Genomic DNA, 27570 nt, shown 5'->3' with positions numbered 1-27570 from the left:
AGAGGCAAGCTGAGACCGTGGTCAAGGACAGTCAATGGATCGGCCCAGGAGTTACTCGGAAAAAATCCACGCAGGCACGGGGAGAACATGCAAACACCACACAGGAAGACTACAGTCGTAATCCTGCACCTCTGAACTGGGAGGTGGGTGTGTTAATCATTTATACATTTCTTAAAACTAACCTTTAACAGGAAAGAAAAGTTACATTTTCTTGAGCACATAAACATTTTTATTTATTAGGTATCAACATTTCATGAAGCCTTTCAATTGGTTTCTGTGTGCATCTTGAAAATTCTTGTGTGTATGTTGATGTTTAAGTGGGATTCCATTGTACAGAGTGTGCACTGAGAGTTGTGGCTGGGAACAACACGTTATAGGTTGTTAAGCTCCAAAAGAGTTTGGTCCAACACCTGATGCATGTCCAGGTTTTCCTCTTTGGCATAGGCCAGTTTTTCTGCAAGTTAAAAAGACACATGAGCTTCCAAACACACATTAAATCGAGATCTCAATCAGGCAACATACGCCATACAAGTTATTAAATTATGTACTGTCACCTACAACAATTAAATAACTTACCGTAATAAATAGCCCTTCAACATTATAAATCCATTTTCATAGTTTTTTTCCCTAAGATTACAAATGGTAGAAACCTTAACTTTATCGATTTAAAACGATCTATTGGTTCAGTTATTATCAACAAACATTGCTAATACTATGTACAAATTGAGCAGTCAGAATTATATCCTCAAACTGGGGACAGCGCGGTGGAGCACTGGTTAGCACCCTTAAAGTTTGGAGGGTGCGGATTCGATTCCACCTCCGGCCCCTCCTGGGTGGAGTTTGCATATTCTTCCCGTGCCTGCGTGGGTTTTCTTTGGATCCTCCGGTTTCCTCCCACATCCCCAAAACATACTTGGGAGGCCGATTGAGCACTCCAAATTGCCCATAGGTGTGAGTGCGAGTGCGGATGGTTCATATCTGTGTGCCCTGTGATTGTCTGGCAACCAATTCGGGGTGTCCCCCGCCTACTGCCCGATGACTGCTGGGATAGACTTCAGCAAGCTCGCAACCCCTGTGGGGACAAGCAGATGGATGGATGGATGGATGGATGGATGGATCAAACTGTGTTTGCAGTTGCAGATTGCTGTAATTCACAAACACATCTCTGTACCTTGAATAGTAGATATATGCGCTGGCTCAAGATTTCAATCTGACATGGGGTAAAACTACCCATATGGGTTAACAGTATAGCTGTAGTTAAAAATCACAGCCCTATGTGATCTTGTTGGAACACAATGTTCCATCTTCACTGCTTTTCACTGGAGTTTTGTATTTAAGGAGGAAAGGAAGGTTCTGAAGCATGGCATCAGCCCCCCTACACAAAAAAAATAGGTTACATAGATAGGAGATAACTGCATGCTGAGTTGTAAAACAAAGTTTTATCGGAGGAAAAGCAGAAAAGAGCAAACATCTTTTTGGAAAAGTTTACTGTTTGGTTTAAAAATGTATTATAGTCATTTCAAAATATGTGATGGGGAAAAAAATGCAGGCGGGGGGTTTGAAAGATAGTGAAAAAGAAGAGACTGGAGTGACACAAAGAATGAAGAGCGTTTAAATACATTTATTACAACGGAGAGTTGCAGAGTGTTTTGCAACTGAAGAAATGTGTGGGAGTAGTGTGACCGCTGCAAAATACTCGGCACTGACTGGGTGAGCTGTAACCTACAATGCTTTCAAGAGGTCGATGTTCTTTAGGACCAGACCCAACAGCGCAATGATGGGTGAACATGACATTTCAAGATTTGTTTTTTTTCCAGCTTGACAATACCACAGTTGAATGCAGTAATACGGCAGGAAGCAGACAGAGAAAAGATGAAAGAGGAAGGAGAAGAAGTGACAGCTTCTACAGGGTAGTCATATCATTGAGGGCTAGGTCCAGCTCCTCACTGAGAGCCTTGCCCTTCAGCTTCTGAGCATACACTTCATCTGCAGGAGAACACACACAGAGAAACACACACACACGCAGGCATAAACACACATACACACGCACACACATACACACACACACACACACACACACGCACACAAACACACAAAGCCAGACAGGATAGAGAGAAATTTACCAAAAATGTATTTATAACCAAACATTATTATTAACCAAACTGTTATCGGGAGATATCATACTTAGTCTTTATAGAATGCATTTATATGCACTGAGCACATCATGCAAAACTATTGATGTACATAAAGTCTGCAATATAGAGTAGAAAACAGGGAAGTTGAGTGTATATTGTTTTCTTAATGTGTTATTCCTCTGATTTAGTCCCAATCACTGCAGAAGTTTGCTATATTCCTCTACCATCAGTACCGCACGGAGCTGCAATAGCGAGCGCAAGGCGCTAAGTGTGGCTGTGTGTGAACATTACATATTGCGTGTAAAGAAAGATCAATGAAAAAACAACAACTGTCATCCCGTTATGATTTGTGGGTTGTTATTGTCTTGTCTTTTTTGTTGTATTGTCACTTCCTGTTTTATTTTGATAGGTAACTCTCCTCTTGTTTCAGTTCGTGGGCCCTTCCTCTGTGCGTCAGTCTGATTGTCTTCCCTGATCCTAATTGTGTGCACCTGTGCCCTTACGCTTCTGTGTGTATTTAGTCAGCGTCTTCCCCTTGTCTTGTGCCAGTGCGTCTTGTCTCGTCAGAGTACTAGCGATCACAAAAGCTGAAAGATACTTTTGAATACCTTGTCTAGTTTTTTTGAAGAACCCTTTTATTCTCGCTTTACCCAGAGAACTATTTAGTTTGTTTTTTTTGCCTGGATTTCCCTCTTCGAGGTGATTTTGATTTTTGCCGGCTCTCGCCTGTCAAACTAAATTCCTGTTTTTTTGGTCACTCTGCATCTGAGTCCTCTCCTTGTTCCTAGCCTGACAACAACCAGAGTGTGTCATATACCTATTCTTCCAGTGGACCGAAAAAACGCAACTAAAACAAACAGCGCTTATACTTCTTCAACATTTTTTTTTGTGATGGGCAACATTCTTGGCCACTTCGCCAAGAAATGAATTAGATTAAAGATTAATGATCACAACAATTTTTTGACTATGATACTCGTTTTTACTCCCAATGGTACGAACAGTGTACAAGCGAGAATACAAGGAAAATAAAACATTTTTGTCACATTGTGTATGTATACTGATAACTAAGGGTTGTGAAAAAAGTATACAGCACTTCAATTCTGATATACCGTTTTTTTCTGTGTATAATGCGCCCCCATGTATAATACGCACCCTAAAAATGGCATGTTGATGCTGGAAAAAAGCCTGTACCCATGTATAATACGCACCCAATTTTTTAAAAATTTTTTAAAAAACAATTTAAAAAAAAAAAAATTTTAAGTCCCAATGATCGTCACACACGCAGGGAGGCAATGGGTCCCATTTTTATAGTCTTTGGTATGGTCTTAACTAGGCTGGATGTAATTTTTTTTGTTGGCGTTGATTTCTCCGACTGCCCGTAAAGGCACCACCGCGCTCAGTGCGCACACTTGAAAAAGGCGTGCGGACGTGAAAAAGGCGGCTCTGTATGGGAGAGACGTTGAAGAGTAATAAAAACACCCTTGGAAACCAAAACTTGCCCCTCGTCGTGACTCGGAGCCGCAACAAATGTTTCAGATTTGTGTAGGGTACATTGTGACAGACAGCAAACGAGCAGGTGATCGAGCAAGCGTCTGATACGAGAGCATTGCGGTCGTATGGAGCGTGTTTGAAGTGAACAGCAGAGAAGAAAGGAACAAGGCAAAGTGTTGTGAAATAAAATATTACCTGTAATACGCATTCTGTTATTTGCTGATTGACACTCCTAATTAAACTGTAAATTGAAACTAATAGGAAGAAAACTGAACTCTCGCTCTTTACGTATATAGCTGACGTGTCTTGCGCATCCGTTCTGCGCATCTGTAATGGCGGCCTCCATATGATATATGGGGTCTGCGATGGAGATTAAAAAATAAACAATACTTGACAATAACACACCATCAAGTATTGCATCATCGCATCAAACGATGTGTCGTCAATTATGAATTTTACTGACTAAGTGTGTTGGGCAGGATGGCTGAATGCGATGCGCGATTGACAACAAACAAGAAGAAAGGTGATTTCAAGTTTTATTTCGAGGGAGATTTGTCATGTCTCGTCCCCAGTTTTGCTATGTGTCTAGGTTGCCATAGTTTCTGTTCGCGTCGCCCCTCTCTTCCTGTGTCACCTCAATCAATGTAATGTTTTGTATTTAAGTCCTGTCTGCCCCTCGCTCACCGTCGGATGATGTCATGATGTCTGTTTGGTTTCTGTTCCTGTCTTTGGAAATGTCACCCTGTCTTTTTGTTCCACGTTTTTGTCGGTCAGTCCTGTTGTTGGTTTTGTTGTACCATGACTTTCTTTAAAAAAAAATTAAAAAATTAAAAAAAAAATTAAAAATTAAAAAAAAAAATAATTTTAAAAAATTTTACCCATGTATAATGCGCACCCCAGATTTTAGGACAATAAATTAGTTAAATTTTGCGCATTATACAAGGAAAAAAACGGTAATCTGTAATGTGCAATGTCCCTCCACTGATAGATTTTCTTTTGCTTATCCGTTAGATCGCAAGAGCAGCAGCTTTATCAACAAAACCCAGTCACTTCATCCAGCTCTTCCAATGGAATTCTAAGCCGTTTTCCAGGCCAGCCAGGAGGCATAGTGTCTCCAGCATGTGCTCCCCGAGGAATCCTCCCACTGGCATGCCACCAGGGAGTAGTCCACGAACCATCATAACCAGACACTTGAGCCAACTCATCTGTGTTCTCCACTGTGTGCTCCACTGATGCAGTGGAGCCACTCCCGGATAACCGAGTGTCTCACCCTATCTCTCAGGGACAGTCTAGAACACCCATGCAGAGGAAACTCATTTGGGCCGCTTGCATCTGGGCTCTTGTGTTTTTTTGTCCCGGTCCTGGTACACAACTTGTGACCATAGGTGAGGGCAGAAATATAGATCGATGGGTAAATTGATGGTTTTGCCTTTTGACTCAGCTCCTTCTTTACCATGATAGATCTTTGAGTCCGCACCACTGCAGATACTATTGCTATTATTATGTAGTAACCAGGCTACCAGGCTTATTTCATAGTATCAATTAGAGATGCACCGATCCGATATCTGGATCGGATATCGGCCCCGATATCAACAAAATAGATGGATCGGGTATCGGGAATTACAGCCGATCTGTGAGCCGATACTTTCCTTATTCTATTGGGACGCGGGCTACGTCATACGTCGTGTGCACGTGTGCCGCATGCCACGAGAGTTTTCTAAACAAACGCAAACATGGAGCGAACGTTCGCTTCTCTTCCCCGGGTTGCTAAGCGGACGTCAAACCCTGCGCGTTTGCTTCTCTTCGGGTTGCTAATGGGACGTCAAAGGCTGCGCGTTCGCTTCTCTCCCGAATGGGGGGGGGGAGGCTAATCGGATGTCAAACGCTGCGTGTTCGCTTCTCTTCCGGGGGGGTGTTAATGGGACGTCAAACGCTTTGTGTGGCGGGCTCCATCTAGTGTGGAAACTGAGAAGCTGAGCTCAAGCTTCTTGTGCGGGCCATATTCAATTATGTTTTCAGAATTTGCTGCGGGCCAATAAAAATTGGACCGTTAGTTTGGACACCCCTAATTTAGAGCAAAGAACTGTGTAGTCTGCCTGATGCCATTGCCTTTGGTCTTTTCTGTTCCACATGTAGAGTTATGTAGCTTGTTAAGTCAACCATAATATCGGATCGGTATCGGGTATCAACCGATACGCAAAGCCACGGCATCGGTATCGAAACTGAAAAAGTCGGATCGGTGCATCTCTAGTATCAATACTTATGACATTGACCGATACTGGTATCTGCCTCCCTATTGTGGCCATTTTACGATCAGGAACTTAAAATTAGAACAGAGAAATGTCATTAATGAATGACATTAATTTTAAGGAAAATTGCTGCAAAATTGGAATAAAATGTTTTTTGTTTTTTTTAAATGATGTCATTGTTTTGGGTGAAATTTTATGTATCAAATGCAGGGCTGTGGACTCGGTCGGATTTTTGCACCGAGTCCGAGTCCAAGTCCGGCCTCTTGACCATGAGTCCGAGTCCGAGTCCGGCTGTCCATTTTTTCTGTTAATTCATGTGACTGCTTAGTCTTTATTCAAGGCTAATTTAGATCAAAATCTAATCTAAATAATTACAACAGTTATGTGATGGCTATGTCTTTATTAAACATATAAACGAATACGATAAACAGATACTTTCAAGTTTTAATCATTAAATACACCATTATAGCTCAGACATTTCTCTAAACACAAATAATTTGTGACGACTCCTTATTTGGAAAGCGAAAAACCCATGTCGTACGGCGTCAGCACTATGTTATTTTCAATAAAAACATGAAGAACTCACGTTTGCGTCAGTCAATTTAAAATGTTATAAAGGATTATTCTCATTTGATGTCTTTAGATTCATCCGCGTTCTGCCATTGAAGCGGGGTGCATTCAAAGACCAGTCGTACAGACGGAGCACTCATTCACTTCACCAAAACGCAACAATATAATTACGTGAGCTCTTTGCATAAACCTCGAAGCAAAGAAACTCCTCTTTTTGGGTACAGGCTACAAGGAGTATATATTACAAAGGAGACTTTATACTTAATTGTGATCATCATTCATCCATCCATCCATCCATTTTATTTAATTACTCAGGTATTTTCAAAGCAAATGAATATTGTTGCATTTATTAATTTGCTTTAACATGACAGCGCAATATAATTAAAAGCTGACACGATAGCAATGTCAAACGTGTTCATTTAAGAAAAAGCCACACACGTTTTGTGATCAAATCTTTCATAACGAGAATGATTTGAGTGAATTGATTTTACAATTTTTATCCCCCGTCCCCACCATCTGTCACTTTGCTTGGGACAAAAGGAGCCTTCAGAACTGAAATTTCTTCTCAATTATTCATTCAAATCAATTCACTCAAATCATTCTCGTTATGAAAGATTTGATCACAAAACGTTTCCGTCTGTACGACTGGTCTTTGAATGCACCCCGCTTCAATGGCAGAACGCGGATGAATTTAAAGACATCAAATGAGAATAATCCTTTATAAAAATTAAAATTGACTGACGCAAACGTGAGTTCTTCATGTTTTCATTGAAAACAACATAGTGCTGACGCCGTACGACGCCGTATGACATCGGTTTTTCGCTATAATTCGGTATAATTTGAGGTAGTCCACCCTCACCCAAAGTTAAGGTTTCATGGGAATATTATTGTCATAATTGTCTGGACCATATATGATAATTGTTTAATGGTAGTTATTGATAGATCTTGAAGATGTCAAGTTATAGGTGCATAAGACTATGTTGTTCATGCATATAGCACGTTCATTGTAAGAGGGAAAGAGATGTTGTGTATTTTGGGCTAACTCAAATTCCGTAGTAGAAAAACCCCGGAAGTGGGATGGGCATTCTGTCTTGTTGGGGTACGCCCTGTGAACGCACTATGAGTAAGGAATAAAGCAGTCATCATTCACGTCGTTGCCCGACCTATTCTTGCTATCTAAGAACCTGGAAAATAGTAAGGATATAACATATATCACAGGTCATTACGACGAGTTTGGTGGAGTTTTTACTGCTTCTTCCAACTCCTACCGCGCTGACTGTAACCTGACTCTCTCTGGCTGCGTCTTGCCTCTTTTTTTTATTGTCGGACTCGGTGGACTCGGTCAAAATCAGCACAGAGTCCGAGTCCGGCAAAAATGACTGAGTCCGACCGAGACCGAGTCCCCGAGTCCGAACCGAGTCCACAGCCCTGATCAAATGTTCTAGTGATATTGGTGGTTTGAACCCACAACCTTCCAGTCTCAGGGCGGACACTCTACCATTAGGCCACTGAGCTGGTACAATTATTATATTAGGATGTAATTACATTTTTAACACATTAAAATTTCTTGGCAACAAGAAAAACTGTGGCCATTAAAACTGTGTGGTATCTGATGTTTTTGCAACCTAATTTCACTACGTGCGCAAACACTTGCAAGCATTTACTGCTCAGTCAGATTCCACCTTCAAGCTTGCAATCCGGAAACTAGTTTTTGAATGAACGCTTGTCTATTTTAGATTGGCTTTACGTACTTACATAAGCAAAGTTGCGATGCTACGCACCAGAGATTACAATTACGAAAAACAGCAAAACCAGTAGGTGACAGTCATCCACTGATTACAGGGATGAGAACGGCGAATGAAAAAAAAAACACTGAAAAGTAGCCGGGGTCTGGGGGCCGCATGCCCCACTGACCCCCCCCCCCCCCCCCCCCCCACACACACACTTGCCGCAGGGGCCAGAGGCCACAAGCCCCTATTGGGGGCTGCAGGGGCCACAGGCCCCTATTGTGGTCCACAGGGCCCACAGGCCCCCATTGGAGGCCGCAGGGGGCCAGGGGCAATGCCCCGGAGGTGACAAAAGTAGCGCCAAAATGCTGCCGAAAATTAGGCGGCTGTTGTCGCAATACTGCTGCCAGCCGCCCCCATATGAAAACATTTTTCTCAACGGATCTACACGATTCACGAAAATGGTACTCCCGACGGAAAAAAACACGGAAATCCGCGGATCTGCGGAAAATTCTCATCTCTGCTGATTAAAAGAAAAGTAGCTGCCAAACTCCACAAAATCAAATTCTCCATGTAACAGTTTTATAAAGATAATGGGAAAAGGAAAATTTATACAGACTTTAGGGCACAGTCAGGTGCAAACTATTTTCAAATAAAAGGATGTCAAGCCATTTAAGCTGGACTTTTGTCTGATGTTAACCAATTACTGTATTTGTACATAATGCATATTGTAGCATAATTAACTTATTTTCACATATATTTGTGTTGTAGAATAAATAAGAATGCATCTATTTATAAAAGCTGTTGATGGAGTAATTTAGTTTTATCGGATTGTAATGCACTATTAAATTTTAAACACCGTATTTTCCGGCCTATAAGGCGCACCGGACTATAAGGCGCACCTTCAATGAATGGCCCATTTTAAAACTTTATCCTTATATAAGGCGCACCGGCCTATAAGGCGCACCATTAATGCATCATGTCAGATTTTTAATCCAAATCAAATCATTCTCCATTTTATCTTTTTTATTTCAACTTCAGACGGAAACAAATTACTTTATAATCATAAAATAATGATCCATAGTCTTTTTGAGTCATGATTCATAGTCTTCAGCGGGCCACTTATGATTGATTTCATGACACAATGCTTTGGGCCAGTTTAAATTTAGGAATTTGGTCCATATATAAGGCGCACCGGGCTATAAGGCGCACTGTTGGTTTTTGAGAAAATTTTAGGTTTTTAGGTGCGCCTTATAGGGCGGAAAATACGGTAATTATAATGAATGTTGTATTGAATGCTCAGATATACGTAGACAGAACCATGTTTGCTCAAAATTTAGCACAACTTCATTAACATGAATAGCAGGCAGAGGGTTGGCGATTCTCTGTTTTTTGTTACTGTCACATTATTCTATTTAGTGTAGTTAGTGGACACAGCAAGAATAGGACAGAGACAAAAAAATAACGGAATACCTTCGAGATCATCAATGGTCTTCTCCAGCTTGGCCACAGATCGCTCTGCAAACTCTGCTCGGGTCTCAGCCTGAAACGCAGCGCAAAAATTATGTTAATAATGTCTCACATACATTTACATTCTTCACTTATTAAAATGAGCAGTTCTTAGCAGAAACGGAATCACACGATGAAATAAACAAGAAACATGACTTACCTCTTTCAGTTTGTCAGTAAGAAGTTTTATTTCTTCTTCATATTTGTCCTCCTTCTGTGAGTACTAAAAATAATAAGAATAATAGTTATTAATAAAGAATGCAATCAAAAGAATCTATGGGCCATTGACAAAAGTAACTCATCAATCTAGAGAAAACTTTTTTTTTTCTCCTTTAGGTATACAGTGATCCCTCATTTATCACGGGAGAAGTGTTCCAGAACTATCCGCGAAAATCAAAAATCTGCATAGTAGAAACGGTATGTATATTAGTTAGAAAAAAAATAACACATTCTATTGTGTTGATTGAAGAATCCACCCTGACTTCTGGTTTGTCACGTAGAGTGCGACGCCGGAGAGGCGACCTACATTTTTACATTTATTTTTCTCGTTTCCCTCACACGCCTTTTACGTTTTCACTCAACTCTTGGGAGTTAACTATTGTTTGTAAGCTGCAGACCATCAATCCTTGCCATTTTGACCACGTCACTGCTCGGCTTTCAGCGGAACTTTGTGGCTGTCTGTCTCCCGTCGTTCACCGAACACGTAAGTATGGCTTCAGATCAACAGGTTTGTAAGGCTCCATGCACCACCTGCACCCTTCTTTTAGAGAGGTAGTCCCTGCGCGAGGGGCGTGTCCGCCAGCTAGGGCAGAACAACTCGATAACCGTAGATGTGGCGGACACAAAAGCGGGCTGTAGGCCACCTGTTAGGATGGGTTTGGAGTCTGTTAACTAGCGCTAGGGTTAACATCATCAATCATGCACGTTGCTCTTTGTGTAGACTAGAATGTCACAGTTTGAATAATGCTACAGCATACACTGACACTTTCTACTGAGGTAGTAGAAAAGTCTAGTTACTGCAGTTGTGTCTGACTTCATAGGTGTGTCTGACTTCATAAGTCAGAAGTTGGCAGAAGTGGAGTGCCCAATGCATGTCACTTCTCACTGTCAACCCTCACCGCTGGCTAGCAGTATGTGAACGGGAGAGCCGAGTGCGTAAGTCTCTCCCTGCCAGTACATAGCCTTTCTAACAGCAAGCCCTATGTAGTTCCTCCACGCGGCGACACATGGTAACTGGGTACAACACGGACCCAGGCTAAACTACAAGGGACTCGGAGGAGGTTTGGCCCCTAGACGTGCGGCACGCAGGCCCACCGGTGTGTGGACACGCCCTGGTGGCTACGAACCAGCCCCCAACTATGGGTTAAATAGTGCCACTGCCCAGTGGGCTCCTCGGGAGAGGAATGGGCTAAGGGAGTCAACCCCTAAAGAAAATCAATTTCCCCTTGGGTTGGTGTCAGGAAGGGCATCCGACTGTAAAAATTTTGCTCCAAAAATATTCTCAATATGGCTAGACAAACACAGGAGAGGCGGGGTACAACCTTAAGTACTCCGTGGGCATTTTCATCAGCCTACGACAAAAAGAATGATGGAAAAGGAGGCCAAACCGCAGGTAGATTATATGACGGCCACCAGCCCGATGGACTGCGGGGAGGCCTGAACCGGAACAGAGAGGGGCAGGAGGCACGTGTTAGGGTGGCTACATGGAACATCGGCAGCATGTCGCACCGATCAGGGGAGGTGGTTGAGGCTCTACACAGGAGAAGGGTGGATGTCTGCTGTGTCTAGGAGTCGAGATGGAAGGGTGGAAGTGCAAGGATGCTGGGTGAAATCGGCAGAAGGTACAAGTTCTTCTGGCAAGGTTGCAACGAAGGGACTGGTGGTGTTGGAGTACTTATTGCTGAAAAGTGGATGGATCAAGTGCTAAGCATTAGCAGGTGAAATGAGCGGATCATCTTTGTGAAGTTGATCGTTGGGAAGCGCCTGATAAACGTAATTTCAATCTATGCCCCTCAAGTTGGCAGAAGTCAGGACGAGAAGGATGCGTTCTGGGACAAGGCCATCATGGTGCTGTCAGGGATCCCCCAGAATGAGGTTATAATTCTGGGAGGTGATCTGAATGGACACGTGGGGAGGGAGTCAGATGGCTTTGAGGGGGTACATGGGGAACAGGGGTACGGCATGCGAAACGCAGAGGGAGAGAGGATCCTGGAGTTCGGCAACGCACTGGAGCTGGTGCTGTGCAACACGCTTTTCAAGAAGGACGAAGCCAAATTAGTAACATACAGTTCGGGTGGCTGCAAGAGCACAATAGATTACATCATGGTCAGAAAGGAAGACCGCGTCCTGGTCAGGGATGCCAAGGCAATCCCCGGAGAAGAGTGTGTGTCTCAGCATCGCCTAGTCATCGGAGACCTAACTCTGCGGATCAAGAAGGTGGGGGCTAAGAATCATCCTCCCAAGTTGAAGGTGTGGAAGCTACATAGCGGAGGGAATAAAAACGAGTTTAGGGAGAAGATTGAGCATATAGCAGAAGAAGTGGAGGAGATGATGGAGTCGGGTGGTGTGGATGGCAAGTGGCAGGCAATGAAGAAGGCTCTGCTTGAAGCCACAGAGGAGGTGTGCGGATGGTCAAAAGGTAAAGCAAGACAAAGAGAGACATGGTGGTGGAATGACAGCGTCGAAAGAGCGGTGAATGAAAAGAGGAGGTGCCATAAAGTATGGAAGAAATCTAAAAGGGAGGCAGACCGAGCGCGGTATGTAGAAGCAAGGAGGGCGTCACGGACAGCAGTGTGGGAGGCCCAAGAGACCAAGAGGAAAAAATTTGCAAGTGAATTGGAGAGGGAAGGAGGACAAAAGAGCTTCTTCAAGATAGCGAAGCAAATGGTTAAGGAGAGGCGTGATGTGACCGGTGCAAACTGTGTGAAGGATGAGGTTGGCAACATTGTGACAGACAACAGAGGAGTGAAGGAAGTATGGCAAAGGTACATGGAGAAGCTGCTGAATGTGGATAATGACTGGGATGGAGAGGCGGGATGCGACGAAGTGGAGGGTGAATGTGGCTTGATCACACAAACAGAAGTGGGGAAAGCCATGAAGGCCATGAAGGATGGAAAGGCAGCTGGACCATGTGGAGTGGTGGCAGAGATGCTAAAGGCAGCGGGAGACGTCGGTGTGCAGTGGATGACCGACCTGTGCGCGGAGGGGGGAAGGAAGGCCGCACCGGGAGGGGGTTGTCCCGATAATGGATGGCTGTCTACAGTTAACGATTTGGTGAGGGGTCCGGAACCGTGTAACGGGGGTCCGCTCCAGCATGTGACTGTTTGGGCTGCCTCCGGGAGCGGGGATGGCTAGTCGGTGGTTGTGTCATCAGTGTCATCGCTGAGGGGCACATTCCGGAGGACTGGACAAGAAGCGCCCTGGTGCCTCTATTCAAAGGGAAGGGGGACCCATTCGCATGCGGGTCATACAGGGCCATAAAGCTGCTGGAGCATGGAATGAAGCTATTACAGAGGGTGTTGGAAAGGAGGGTGAGGTCACGGGTAGAGGTGGACGAGATGCAGTATGGCTTCATGCCTGGTAAAGGTACAACAGACGAAATTTTTGTCATCCGACAGATGCAAGAGAAACACCAGGAGAAGAGGAAGAGGTTGTACTTCACTTTTGTTGACCTGGAAAAAGCGTTCGACAGAGTGCCAAGGGAGGTGGTGAGGTGGGCCCTAAGGAAGTCGGACGTGGAAGAGGGACTGGTTAAGGCTGTGATGGCTCTCTACTGCAGAGCTTGCACAGCTGTTAGAACAGGAGTTGGTGACAGTGATGGGTTTGAAGTAAGGGTAGGGGTGCACCAGGGATCAGTGCTCAGCCCATTCCTGTTTGCTATTGTGATGGATGTGGTATCGAGGGAAGTGAGGGGTGGACTACCATGGGAGCTACTCTACGCGGATGACCTGGTATTGATGGCTCACAGTTGAGAAGACCTAGCTAGGAAGCTAGCGGCCTGGAAGACATGCCTGGAAGTGAAAGGAATGAAGGTGAATGCAGCAAAATCAAAGGTCATGGTCGGTGGTGCTGGCCTGGGAGTGATATCGCAGTCAGGAGCATGGCCATGTGGAGTTTGCGGGAAGGGAGTGCAAACTAACTCTATCCGGTGCAAGGCTTGTCAGAGATGGGTACACCGAAGATGCAGCGGAGTAAAAGGCAGCCTACTAGCTGCAAGTGAGACCTTCCAATGCAAGCGGTGTAGGGGAGAAGTCGCCCAAGCAGACCCAGCTGAGCAAGAGGGGCTCGTGGTAGATGGGGAGATGTACGAGGTGGTGGACAGCTTCTGCTACCTTGGAGACATGCTTAATGCTGATGGGGGGTGGACCTAGCAGTGACCACAAGGATGAGAAGCGGGTGGAAGAAATTCATGGAACTCATGCCCTTCTTAACATCTAAGGCCCCATCCCTGAAGATGAGAGGCCAAGTGTACTCGGCCTGTGTCAGAAGTAGTATGACGTACGGAAGTGAGGCATGGGCCCTGAAAACAGAACACGAAGACAAACTAAACAGAGCAGAAATGAGGATGATCAGATGGATGTGTGGTGTGTCAATGAGGGAGGAAAAGACCAGTGCAGAGCTGAGAAAGAAGATGGGAGTGGAGGCCATAGTGGATGTGGTGAGGAGAGGCAGACTGCGATGGTACGGACATGTGGTGAGGAAGGACGACTGGGTGAAGAAAGTTATGTCGTATAACGTACAGGGAACAAGACCCAGTGGCCGACCTAAAAAGACCTGGCAGGTGACCGTGGCAGCTGACATGGAGGCACTCGGCATCAACCACGAGATGGCCATGGACCGTTCCCGGTGGAAGAAGGCCATATCGAGAACCCAGTCCAACCCAGCGGCGCCTGGAAAGCGGACTTTAAACTGATGATGATGATGATGACTCCTCCCTGGCCGGTCTCACTGATGGTAGGGTGCTTGCTCCTAATAACAGTACGTGTCTACCAAATATTACCTACCAAATTCCTATGGTCATCTCCTCCTTCCGCGTGAATACATTTTCAAATGTAATGCCGGGCCTAGACAACACAATCTTACTCACATTTCGTTCAAAATCCTTCGATGGGTGTGAACTCTGATAAACTGATTAGACTCAAACTCGGTTTTATGAATATTAGATCTTTCCACACGAAAGACCTCATTAGAGACCATAATCTTAACATTTTTGGTCTTTGGGAGACCTGGTTAAACCCTAGTGAATTGCTGGCGCTTAATGAGGCCTTGCCTCCAAACTATGTGAGCTCGCATGTTGCGCAGCCTCGTAAGAAGGTTGGGAGTGTAGCCCTTATCTCCAATTCTGATGTCAGACTTAGCCCTCGCTCGATTAACAATCATAGAAAGTGGTTATAATTTTTGTACAAAACCTTTGTTGTTGAAGGCTGTATCTTTTATACATTCTTTGAGAAATGCATGAAAAAAAATCTCAAGATACTACAGTGTTTTGTCCTATTCACTTCAGTCTATTTTAAATTTGTTTCAATACTTTTGCTCACCTAAGAAGTTGGTATTTTGTTACAAATACCTAGAAATGAAAGCATAATAGTTTATCTTGTAATTCATATTTTGATGTCAGATTCATCAGATGTTTTCAGTCTACAGCAAAACTAAGTGGACAAGCCTCACTTCACTGTACAAATACTGTATGATAAATCACACCATTACCCCGCTGTCCCCACGACCACCCCGCCACAGCCATACACGTATAGTCTCACAAAAACACATAGGTGAAGATTGCTATTTAGAAATTAAAGAGTTTTATATTGTCTTCAAAATAGAAGCAGCAATTAGAGAAATAATAACAGAAATGTCTAATTACAAATAGCAAAGTAACAGTAATTAAAGAGATGAGTTAAGAACTTTACACTATACAACTATTATTCTGAGGGAGGCCAGCACTTCAGTATACACTTATGGCAATGGATGGAATTTTCATTTTTTTTTTAAATATATTGTCCTGTAAGTGTAGTGCTTAAGCACAGTCCACATGTTAACAAATCATAAAACGTGAAAAGTTGAAGTGATGAAGCCACAAATTGGTTTGCATTCTTGTTGTAATCTGATTTATGACTTAATGACTTAAGTTTATGCCACACTCATTTGGAGTTTTGGGAAGTTGTCGTAGTGAACCCTTAAAAGATTGCAGGTGTTAAGAAAACGACTTTAATGAAGGAGATATGTAAACTGTCTTTCATATTATGTTATGGTTCATTCACGTTTATTTTTAATGTTAGCCTAACCTATAAAAGCAAACATTTTTGTATATTAAATCCTGTGATGTTTATTGTAAAATAGATTAATTTATTGTTTGTTTACATGGGAAGAGAGTCTTGAAAAAAATAATATTAAACTGCAATTTCTTTTTATTGTTCAGCCAAATATTAGAATTTGATGAATAAATACAATACCAATAATTTTCTGTACCTTTTCAGCCTGAGCCTCCAGTGACTTCAAGTTGTTGGTGACATTTTTCAATTCTTCCTCAAGATCACCTGATTTACTGAGCAATGATGGAAAGAGGAAAACAAGAGGGGAGAAAAAGAGTAACTAGAAAAGTAGGACAGTAAAGGAGAACAAAGATTGATCCAAAATACTGGAATTTCCACTGAATAGTGTGCTTATAATTTTGTATAAAACTCACAAAAAAGTTCACATTAAAGCAAATGGGTGATGAAGGGTTTGATACGAAAACATATCGGATATACAATATCTAAATCCAACATTCTATACACAATTTAGTACGTTTTCCTTTTTTCATGTTCCCATGGAGACTTTTGTCAAATGGGTTACTGCTGCACTATTGTATGATAAAACCAAAATGGATGAAGAAACAACAAATACATTGCAATAAAATCATTGCATCAGAAAAAGTTGCTTAAAAAATAAGCAACCTTTTCTGTCTTTTTGGTGCTGGTAACTTCAGTTAACAACACATACTTTGTGAACGTGTAAATTATTTATAAATTGAGTTTAACTAAAAGTTTCCCTAAAAAGTGAAGAGCGACCTAATATAGATTAGAACAAATGTTTAAATATTTTGACTTTTTCTCAAATAGTCTAGGGTATAAAACCACTTCAATTGAAATCCATAAAAGTTGTACATATCTTCATAGAATAAGATCACCCATCCTACTTAAAAGATGAATGAAAATTCCAGACATAATCATGCGTGCAGGATAGAAGGAGGAATGAGAACAGTGTTGAGATGGCAGGTTTTAGGAGGAGAGGCCAACAGCTCAAAATGAAAACCATGGCAGCAGTAGCACAATAAATACCTCTTCCTCTCCGCACATCATGAATTTCAAATTCTGGTCCATTAACCCGAACTCCTCCTCCAGCTCCCTCACTCGCCTGCAGGGGTTAGTCCATAGCCAGGTGGTTTGGTAGAGGGGGAGGGAGGGGGAGCAAAACATCCCACACAGGTGATGGTGGTGGTGTCGTGATCCACAGGGAAACGTAAATATTTGTCTCCATGTCATTAATATGTGTGTTATACCCTGCCACATGTGATTCACACATCTATAAAAGCCCGCAGCAAGGAAAAAGCACTTGCAATTGATGATCGTTCATGAAATGATACAAATGGACGTGCAATGAAATAACTCACATGAATAACTATTCAAAAATGGGTTTTAGACACTTGGGCCCTATTTTTAGGAGTGGCACAAATTCAGGGCGGCGGCTGGCGCAAGTGTGAGCCAGAAGCGACCAGTGTTGGTAATTTTGTGGACAAAAGTACAGGAGGAGTTCCAAATGGGCTGTGTTTACAGCTGATTTAAGTCACCACTAAGTTATCAGTCAATCGGCTTCCTTTAAAAGGGGGACAACTCACAGTTTAAATGGAGATATCTGTGTGGAAGAAGACGATGCGTATTGTCACTGTTCATAGTTACGGGGTGGCAACAGTGAGCAGATAAGAAGAATGAGTTGATAACCGCTGGTAACTTAAATATGTCAGTGGAACTCAGTGCTTTTCTGCCTGCACAAATCCACAAATCAAATCAGCTAGCATTTGTGCACTGCTGCAGATGCACTGTTTACTGCTTTTCCATTATGTACTAACATACCAAATGTCAACAAGAATATTCAGTTGGATCTGGAAATTGTCACTAGTTCGTCCCATGTGCTCATCGTACGGATGACATGATCTTTACTATGACATGAATAATGAATGATAGTTTTTGTGTCAGTTTTGCTTTTTTATGGCACAAGTGTGTGGCGGCTGTGGCTCAGGCAGTAGAGCGGGTCGTTTAGTAACCGGTGGGTTGGCAGCTCTGTCACAGTCACATGCCGTTGTGTCCTTGGGCAAGACACTTCACACACCTTGCCTCCAGGTTGCCATTGTAAATGAGAAAATGTTCTCAGTTGGCTTACCTGGTAAAACATTGAATAAAAAAAATATATATAAGGGTTTACTTACGCCTCGGCCACCTCAGCACGCTCCTCTGAACGCTCCAGGTCGCCCTCAAGAATCACAAGTTTACGTGCGACCTGCAGACATGTACAATACACACGTGAAGAGTCACAACACGATTCCTAACTGAAAACAAAATGTTAATGTAAAGTTCTGCCTTGAGATTCATACTAACTTCAGATCATAAACATAATGTGTCATTCCCCTAATGTGAGTACACAACATACTCTGGATTTAGAAACAGTGGATTTGGCACATAAGTGACAATGCCAATAAAGAGGGGATGTGTCTCACCTCTTCATATTTGCGATCGGCTTCTTCAGCGATATGTTTGGCCTCTTTCAGCTGCATCTCTTGGATCTCCATTTTCTCCTCGTCCTTGCTTGCTCTGTTCTCTATGACCTTCATTCCTCTAAATGATAATGATCACAAAAACATTATTTTGCGTGTAGATGTGTAATGTAACCAAATCATCACTATTACGTACCTTATTTTTGCCACACAAGTAGGTTGATCTTTTAAATTTCCAATAATGACATTGATTACCAGTATTGTTTCAACAGAGGGTTGAGTTACAGTCATATGTCGTACTTTTTATGAATACTTTGATTGAGTTTAGGGGGGAACCATGGGTGGCAAGAAGTGCTAAAAATCTTGATGGAGTGGGTATTGCACCTTTCACTCTCATCAGCAGCTTTCTCAGCTTCCTCTAGCTTCTGCAGGGCAGTTGCAAGTCTCTCCTGAGCTCGGTCCAACTCTTCTTCCACCAGCTGGATACGCCTGTTTAGAGATGCCACCTCAGCTTCAGCCTGCCGAGACACAACACACAAATAGAAATATTTATCAATATTTTTATGTTCTACGTGTGTCTTTTTTAATTAATTTATTTTCCTAAATTCCTGGCCATAAAACTAGGGAACTGGGAAAATGTCATTTGGGTAGATGAGACAAAGCTACAGGTTTCGGTAAACACATGAATAGATGGATGGACGGACCAATCAAAATTTTTATCAATATCCGAAAGGCAATTCTTCTTTCATCATCTCCCATTTGTTAACGGGCAGATCTGCCATATTAAATATGGCAATCGTTGTGACGTACTACAGTAGCGGTTGAAACTGCTCCGGACGGGATTCTCTGTATAATTTATGATGCCGAGCTGGTTCACTTCCGGAAAAAAATTGCCAACATTCAGATGAAAGTTTACGTTTAAGCCTCATAATAGTATTTATGTTTTTAACGTTGCGCACACAGTGATTTATAAGCAATAAAATCATGAAATATGAGAACAATTCGCAAAACCACGTATCGGATACTATCCGTTTTTATTGAACACCTACCGCCTTTCTCGTCTGTTTCTCAAGATCTGCCTCTCGGAGCAGAAACTCGGCTCGGTCCTCTGCCTCATAGGCCACTTGTTGCAGCATTTGAATTTTTTTTCTCAGCGCGTCTATCGACACGAAAGTCGCCATAGTGCTTAAGCCCGTGTTGTTATGTGTTACCGTGGCTACGACCTCCTGTTGACACTCTACAGGCATGTACAGATGATGCTTTGAATTGGGTGGCAGGTTTCCGTGCTGCGTCTGCCATATTTGATGTGTCAGATATGCCTGAATCCCGAACTACTACGGGGCTTTGTTAAACAGGCTGGCGGTGAAGACACAATCAACAAGCCCTGATCTGTTCTGCCTAAAATCTAAAAACTATTTAAAATATGTCAACACGATTTAAAACGGGTTTACGGGATGTAAAAAAGGAACATTATTGTCTGAAAACAAAATAATGAGGCTGGGAGATTATGAAAAATTGATCATTAAAATTACTTTTGATGGATTATTTATATGCCGCAACCCCCCCCCCCCCCCTTCCACCATGGGGGCCCCAGTGGGCCAGGGGCAACAGGCCCCTATTGGGGTCCAAAGGGCCCACAGGCCACCATTGGGGGCTGCAGGGGGCTCAGGCGGCAAAACTCCCTGTAAACTCCTGGATTTTGGAAGTATAGCAACCCCAAAACCATTCATGTCATCACTCCGCGAATAGTTTTCTTCTTGCTAGGGGGGGGCGTAACAGAAAATAATTGAGAAGCACTGGCTTAGGGACATGCCTTTCATCTTCGTCTACTTGGACGATGTCCTCGTCGCCAGCTCCTCGGAGGAGGAGCATGCGGCACACCTGCGGGCCCTTTTCACAAGGCTCGACCAGCATGGCCTGATCATTAACCCGGCGAAGTGCGTCTTCGGGGTGCCGTCGATCCAGTTTCTTGGGCATCTCATCGGCAGTAATGGGGCCACCCCCCTCCCGACAAAGGTGGAAGCAGTCTCCGCTTTTCCCCGCCCGCGTTCGGCCCGGGGGCTCCGGGATTTCCTTGGGATGGTTACGTTCTACCACCGATTCATACGCCGGGCGGCCCACATCATGCACCCACTGTATGAGGCCCTTAAGGGTAAGACCCCCAACCAGGACATCGACTGGACCCCCGAGAGGATTAAAGCTTTCGAGGATACTAAGGCTGCGCTGTGCCAGGCCACCATGTTGGTCCACCCGTCGCCTGGAGCCCCGGTCGCCCTCACAACCGACGCATCTGACTACGCAGTTGGTGCTGTATTTGAGCAGTGGGTTGGTGGCGCCTGGCAACCGCTCGCCTTTTTCAGCCGCCAGCTGGTCCCTAGGGAGCGCAAATACAGCACATTCGACAGGGAGCTACTCGGCGTCTGGTTGGCGATCCGCCATTTCCGCTCCATCCTGGAAGGCCGTGGGTTTACGGTTTTCGTCGACCACAAACCCCTCACGTTCTCTATGTCCAAGGTGGCTGAGCCGTGGTCCGCCCGCCAGCAGCGTCAGCTGTCATTTATCTCTGAGTACACCACAGATATCCGACACATCGCCGGCAAGTCCAACGTGGTCGCCGATTGCCTCTCTAGAGCGGTCGTCCACACGGTTCAGCTGGGGCTCGACTACTCAAGTATGAGTGCTGACCAAGCCTCAGATCCTGGGATCCAGTCGCTCAAAGACTCTGACACTGGGCTGCGTCTGGAGGTGGTCGCGGTTGGCGACTCAGGAGTCAGGCTGTGGTGCGACCTCTCCACCGGCCAACCTAGACCACTTGTCCCTGCCGGCTGGCAGCGGGTTGTCTTTGAGGCGATACACGGCCTGTCCCATCCTGGCAGAAAAGCGTCCGTGAGGCTGGTGGCTCAGAAGTTCGTCTGGAAAGGGCTGAAGAGGGACGTGCGGGCCTGGGTCGACTCGTGTGTGGCTTGTCAGCGTGCGAAGGTGCACCGCCATACCAAGGCCCCGTTGGAGCCGTTCACTGTCCCCGAGAGGAGGTTCGACCACGTCAACATCGACCTTGTGGGCCCGCTCCCCCCTTCCCATGGTTTCACCTACCTCCTCACCATGGTGGACAGGACGACCCGTTGGCCTGAGGCCGTCCCCCTCTCCTCAACCTCGGCTGCTGACGTGGCCCGGGCGTTTATTGGCACATGGGTCGCGCGCTTTGGAACACCTTCAGACCTCTCCTCGGACCGGGGTGCACAGTTTACTTCCGAGATCTGGAATGTGGTTGCTGGAGGCTTGGGCGTCAAGCTGCACCGCACCACCGTTTATCACCCCCAGGCTAACGGGCTGTGCGAGCGGTTCCATCGCTCCATGAAGGCTGCTCTACGCGCCAGTCTGGTGGATGGCAACTGGGTGGACAGACTTCCCTGGGTCATGCTGGGCCTCAGGACGGCCCCTAAGGAGGACCTGCAGTCCTCGTCTGCTGAGCTCGTCTACGGCCAGGTACTACGAGTTCCTGGGGACTTCATTCCAGGCACCACAACGCCTTGGTCGGCGGCCGGGCAGCGGTCCTCCCTGCTGGAAGTTGCCAGGACGTTCGCACCTGTCCCCACGTCACGGCACTGCACCCCTGTTTCCCGGGTGCCCACCAACCTACGCTCGGCGGGTTTTGTGTTCATCCGCCACGACGCCCACCGCGGGCCGTTGCGTCCGCCTTACGACGGGCCTTTTAAGGTCTTGCAGCACGGGAGTAAGAGCATGGTCGTGGACATCGGCGGCTGGCCTGAGACTATCTCGGTTGATAGGATTAAGCCTGCCCACGTGGATGTTTCCCGGACGTTGGAATTGGCGCGGGCCCCACGCCGCGGACGCCCCCCAGCGCCTCGCCCCTCCAACCTGACCGAGCTCCCGCCTGCCCGACCGACTACGCGACCGTCCAGCCCAGCGGTCTTTCCGGCGGCGCCCCCTACCCTTGACCCCCTGCCAGCCCCTGCCACCTACACCCGCTGTGGTCGGGCTGTCGTTCCTTTCCGGCGCGGGGATTTTGACTATGGGTGAATTCTGGGGGGGCTTGTGTAGTGGGTTGACATAATTCACCCGGAACCTAAGTTCACGTTGCCGAGTTCCGGTGGGATGTTTTACACGTGTGGGAGTTTCCTGTTTGAAGAGTGTGCGTTAGGATCTCGAGGGAAAAAGAGTCGGCCCGTGGTTGCGAGAAGATAATTATAAATGTCATTAAAACAACTGCCGTTGGCACCGTCATTTACCACTCCGCCTCCGACTCCAGTCCTTGCACACCACACTCCCAACGGAAAAAAACACGGAAATCCGCGGATCCGCGGAAGATTCTCATTCCTGTGGGAGTGTGCCGGTTCGATTCCACCTCTGACCCTCCCTGTGTGGAGTTTGCATGTTCTCCCCGTGCCCGCGTGGGTTTTCTCCGGGCACTCCGGTTTCCTCCCACTTGAGCCAATTGAGCACTCCAAATTGCCCCTAGATGTGAGTGCAAGTACGGATGGTTGTTCGTCTCGGTGTGCCCTGCGTTCGGCTGGCAACCGGTTCAGGGTGTCCCCGCCTACTGCCCGATCGATGACTGTTGGGATAGGCTCCGGCACGCCCGCGACCCCCGTGGGGACTAAGCGGTTCGGAAAATGGATGGATGGATTATTTATATCATGGGTCCTACAGACACAGCTGTGCCCAGCAGCAGCCTGATTGAGGAAAAATGTTTTTTTTTTACCCAATTGTATTGCTTATGGCTAATACCATCCTGGGATCCAATTGACATTAGCTAAAATAGAAGATATTGCTGGCAAATTTCCCTGTCAGCAGAACGTGATACTAACAGTTTTAATAACAGTTAAGCTGCAGCTGTTAGCTGAGGGACCGCTATGGGTTAGCAACTTTACACTGGAAGTGACGATTGTCATTTGGGCCAAGCTTTTTAATAGGGTACTCTTGAAGGTCAAATTGAATGTCTATGATTATCACTAATACATTAGGTCTGCAATTAAATCTGGATAGTGCATGTTCAAAGTGGGGTGCTTCAAGTGGAGTTTTCTCTTTGTCGCCACTTACATCTGCTGCCTTTTTTTCAGCTTGTTCCAATTTCTCCTGGGCATCCTTCAACGATTCAGAGTATTTATCGAGTTCATCTTCCACTCCTTTCAGCTTCTTCTGTAGACCCAGCAGCTCCTCTTCCAGCTACAAGGCAAAACGTACATGTCAGAATCAAGTAAATGTGTGGAGTAATGAGAAAAATGTGTATTTTGGGCTGGACAACATAGTAAGAAAGAACATACATACATTTTCAAGATGACTTGATTAAATCGTTATTTATTGGTCACAGGTGAGGAGTAATGAAGTAGAAGTTGATTTTTTCAGTTATATGTATAGTCACCCCCCCACCAAGCGCAGATTACAGATTTGAGATCCCACTATTTTACAGATTTTGTTTTAGTGAGTTACTTTGTTTTGTTTTGCCTTTGATTTATTTTTGCTGTCAACCACTAGGGAGTGGCACACTAATTATTTTGGCACAAAGTTTACTATTAAGAAGAACAAAACAAGAAGTACTTTCAGCTCAATTTAGTTTTTGATGTTGATTATCAAATTGTCACATACTCTTCAATCATGCTTTTCAGGGTTACAGAAAGTGACAATTGTTTTTTTAAAAGCATCTTTCAGCATGATTGATGTAGGGGTAATCCTTCGTTTATTGCGGATAATTCCAAAAACCACCCGCGATGAGTGAAACCTGCGAAGTACGGTCACCCTCTCATCTGTACTTTTTTTTTTTTATCTGTACATTTTTTGTGTGTCAATAAATGTTTTGGAAACCATGTAAGTGCATATTTTATTATTTGAACATTAAATAATTGTTTCAAACATCAGCATCAAAAATCCGCAATGTAGTGAAACCACGATAAACAAACCGAGATTACTGTATATTGAAATGCATGATTTATTGACGATGAATTGATTCATGATTCATTCAAGGAAATATCACTTCTTTAATGTAATCACAGGGAGCTCAGTTTGCGGACACACTATTTGTGCTTTTTTTTTGTGCTATACCCATTGCTCTTTGTTTTTCCCAATATACTGTGCCTTTAAATATGTTTGTATTACATATTTTCAAGACCTTTAAAAATGTAAATCCTGTAAATCACTACCTGATTTGTTCTTTTCATGCTTATTTCCAACAGAGGTTAACATAGTTATAAGACGTTTTATTTTAAATTAAGAATGCTACAAATTTGACACACATTGTCATAAATGGAAATTAAGCCTGACTGTCGTAAATTAGCGGTGGTTAACTAAATTTAGTATTATTTAAAAGGAAAGTCAGGGGGGAAAAATATTTTGTTTGTGGAACTAGAATTTGACCCAAACAAAGAGGCTGATAATTGTTTGCATCATTGCCACCTGCTGTCAAATTAAATTAAATTAAGATTCCGCATGTCCTTCATTCCCACTGCTGTCAAACTCTACAACACGTGAGGCCTGATAAAATTGTGGTTTGTCTCTACCGCTACTGGTGGCACTTGTCTTTGTCCTTGTCTGTTATTTATCCATTTTTACATTTGGCACTTGTCTCTTGTATTCTTGCACTTTTGTACGCTTTTGTGACAAGTAAATTTCCCCGCTGTGGGATAAATAAAGTTCCATCATCATCATCATCATCAAATTGACGTCAAAGCACCCACATGCTAGCTTTGTGAATGTCATGTGACCAAAAGAAGTGAGCTGTTGGCCCGGTAATTCTTCTTCTGACTTCTTATTCCCCAAGTGCATTATTAACAATAGCGTGTTGAGACCAGAGGGGGCAAATAGAACATATTGCAAAGGACATTTTTTACTTATGCTTTAAAAAAAAAAAGATCATGCCATATGTTCGCAAACTTTAAGCACAGACCAGCTGCAACAATAGTCAATGTTAAATGTGTGAGATGGCACTTCTAGAATGTCCCCCCCAAACAAATGTGCTCTCCATTTGTCTCCTGCAGCCTGTAGTCATGTACGACTTCTTGGTTACAAATAGTATGGGAATCCTGATCTTGCAGCCACAATTTTTGTCAATCCCCTAAATTCTTTGTGTGAAACAATGGTTCTCAAACCTTGTACCTCAAGTAGGCCTGAATACAACCTAAAAAATAATGAGCACTGACCAACATTAAAATACAATTGCCAAGTTGTGTTCATGAAAATAATACAGCACTATTACAAATCATTGCAGCATTACGCAGTTTCTAACGCAGGAAGGTTTTTATTAAAAGCTTAAATACAACTTGTGCAGTGATTCTTTTAAGTCGTACTAATAGAGTGAGCCTGATTTCTACTAGTGGTAATAAGCACCACACGTACAGAATTACTGCCGTAGAGCAACAATTCAAAGAAACTTAGAGATACAGGTGGAGACAAAAATAGAAGACAACAGAGTTGAATCGCAACTCAGGCCTTTGTATGCAGTTTGGATGTTCTGTCAAAGCTCCCAGAAATACACTTTAATGAAATATTTGAAGCTACAAAATGGATGTGTTTGTCTAATTGTACGGTACAATTGACTGGCAAGCAGTCCAGATTGTACCCTCTCTCTTGCCCAAAGTAAAACGGGATAGACTCCAGCCAACTGATGACCCCAGCCGAGCAGGATAAGCCTTGAAATGGATGAATCGACATAAATAGACATGCCTTCATCGAGAAAGGATTGTTATGTTATTGTGATCGCTAAGAGCTGGGATCCTCTGAGGACAATTGCTATGTGAAAGGTTGCACAGATGAATCGTTGATGTCTATTTGTGGCTCAGTACCTAATTCTTTGTATTACACTGTGGAGATAAAAATGGTAGAAAAGTGTCTCATCCATATTAACCAAACACTACGACCAAAGATGGCAAATCTGCTCCATGAGAATATTTCAGTCCCCATCATGATTTTACCAATAGCTTACAAAATGAAAGCTGTTGACTGTATAACATTATTAAGTTTTTTAGCCATACTTATTACGGTACCATAAACACATCGACAGAGGCTAACAGCATTAGCATCTGGAATAATGTAAGGAAAGCTATCCTAGGACATTTTATTTTATAAGTAATGCATTGACTGATTTTTACCTTGTTTGGAAATAATATATTTAGAGATGTTCATCTTTTTTTCAGTTTTTCCAGTGGCAAATTATCCTTGAGCACTTCTAGTATGCAACGGATGCATACAGCATACTGTATTGTTTACTTCATATTACATCATGTGTTAAGTATTCAGTTCACTTCATTAATAAAACATTAATCCTCCCCTTATCTGCTTCCAGTTTTCCATTGACTTTGTTTCCTGTCTTTGTATGTACAAAATCTATTGTTTCTAAAATTGCCCATTAAAAATTTAAATGTAATCAGCTGGTGCGGTAAAAGAAAACTCGATTTAAAATTTCATTAAAGGGCTTCAGTAAGTAGTCGGATGGCGGCGTCATCACCTGTTTGCATTTGTCCTCTGCTCCTTTCTTGTCCCCCTCTGCCTGTTCTGCCCGGTCTATGGCATTCTCCTTGTCCAGCTTCAGCATCTGCATTTTCTTCTTGATGGCCTCCATGTTTCCTCAGGTTTGTTGTACGGTTAGTCTAACAGAAACAGACTCAGCACGGTGTGAAGGGAGCAAGAGAGGACAGGAGAACCTGCGAGGTGGAAATCTTGAAGATGGAAAACCAACTGAGTGAGCCCCCACACTTTTTCCACTGTAGGGCCGCCTGTGGACCTTGCCCATATTTAGGCAATGACAGATGTCCATTCTATGTGCGTGACGCTGGATCCTGTCTGGTCTGCTTTGAGCCACAGTATGTTATTTTTTCTTCAAATTATTATCATTTCATTTGATGTGTATGCGCCAACATGAAAAATAATGAACATCTTAGCAATGACACTGAATGAATTTGCATATACTAGTCAGGCAGACTTACTTATATTTACTTAATTAGGTAACATCAATGCAAGTTAGAGTTTGCATATTCCAATTGCACCTCTTTTTGGTCACTGTATATTCTTACCTATACTGTATTTTGGGCTACAGTAGCAGCTCAGCTAGAGATGCATCAAATGAAATAGTAGTCGAGTGGAGGTGAACCTTAAAATGGCAGTATAGCTCAGTGTGGAAGGACTTGGCCTGC

General features: G+C 43.9%; 2 protein-coding genes across 6 annotated transcripts; one reads left to right on the top strand and one right to left on the bottom strand.

Moving 5' to 3' along the window:
- Nucleotides 1-206: 206 nt before the first annotated feature.
- On the bottom strand, nucleotides 207-27140 carry tpm2 (tropomyosin 2 (beta)). Of its 4 annotated transcripts, none has more exons than XM_061293386.1 (9): nucleotides 26886-27140; nucleotides 23489-23614; nucleotides 18812-18945; nucleotides 18431-18548; nucleotides 18143-18213; nucleotides 16147-16222; nucleotides 9842-9904; nucleotides 9646-9715; nucleotides 207-454 (listed from the first exon to the last, which is right to left on the bottom strand). In XM_061293386.1, the coding sequence occupies exons 1-9, from the start codon at nucleotides 26997-26999 to the stop codon at nucleotides 372-374; spliced, it is 855 nt and encodes a 284-aa protein (XP_061149370.1). In that variant the 5' UTR covers nucleotides 27000-27140; the 3' UTR covers nucleotides 207-371. The 4 variants fall into 4 exon arrangements, with proteins under 4 accessions (XP_061149370.1, XP_061149372.1, XP_061149369.1 ...); XM_061293385.1 differs by lacking the exon at nucleotides 207-454 and adding an exon at nucleotides 1602-1986 and having other exon boundaries at nucleotides 26886-27139; XM_061293388.1 differs by lacking the exons at nucleotides 23489-23614; nucleotides 26886-27140 and adding an exon at nucleotides 19477-19611.
- On the top strand, nucleotides 7549-18434 carry LOC133163459 (uncharacterized). Of its 2 annotated transcripts, XM_061293384.1 has the most exons (3): nucleotides 7549-7639; nucleotides 10018-10098; nucleotides 10182-18434. In XM_061293384.1, the coding sequence occupies exon 3, from the start codon at nucleotides 11746-11748 to the stop codon at nucleotides 13033-13035; it is 1290 nt and encodes a 429-aa protein (XP_061149368.1). In that variant the 5' UTR covers nucleotides 7549-7639; nucleotides 10018-10098; nucleotides 10182-11745; the 3' UTR covers nucleotides 13036-18434. The 2 variants fall into 2 exon arrangements, with proteins under 2 accessions (XP_061149368.1, XP_061149367.1); XM_061293383.1 differs by having other exon boundaries at nucleotides 10018-18434.
- Nucleotides 27141-27570: the final 430 nt, after the last annotated feature.

Source organism: Syngnathus typhle, linkage group LG12, assembly GCF_033458585.1.
Source record: "Syngnathus typhle isolate RoL2023-S1 ecotype Sweden linkage group LG12, RoL_Styp_1.0, whole genome shotgun sequence".
In the NCBI taxonomy this organism is placed as follows: domain Eukaryota; kingdom Metazoa; phylum Chordata; class Actinopteri; order Syngnathiformes; family Syngnathidae; genus Syngnathus; species Syngnathus typhle.
This window is presented reverse-complemented; position numbering and strand designations above follow the sequence as displayed.

Bases quoted from the DNA above. Each gene is read 5' to 3' on its own strand.
- tpm2 (XM_061293386.1), bottom strand. From the start codon at position 26,999: ATGGAGGCCATCAAGAAGAAAATGCAGATGCTGAAGCTGGACAAGGAG. The intron at 18,946-23,488 runs GTAAGTGGCGAC...GTGTCTCGGCAG, and splicing joins CTGAAAAAAAGGCAGCAGAT to GCTGAAGCTGAGGTGGCATC. The intron at 18,549-18,811 runs GTGCAATACCCA...ATTATCATTTAG, and splicing joins GCTGCTGATGAGAGTGAAAG to AGGAATGAAGGTCATAGAGA.
- LOC133163459 (XM_061293384.1), top strand. From the start codon at position 11,746: ATGGTGCTGTCAGGGATCCCCCAGAATGAGGTTATAATTCTGGGAGGT.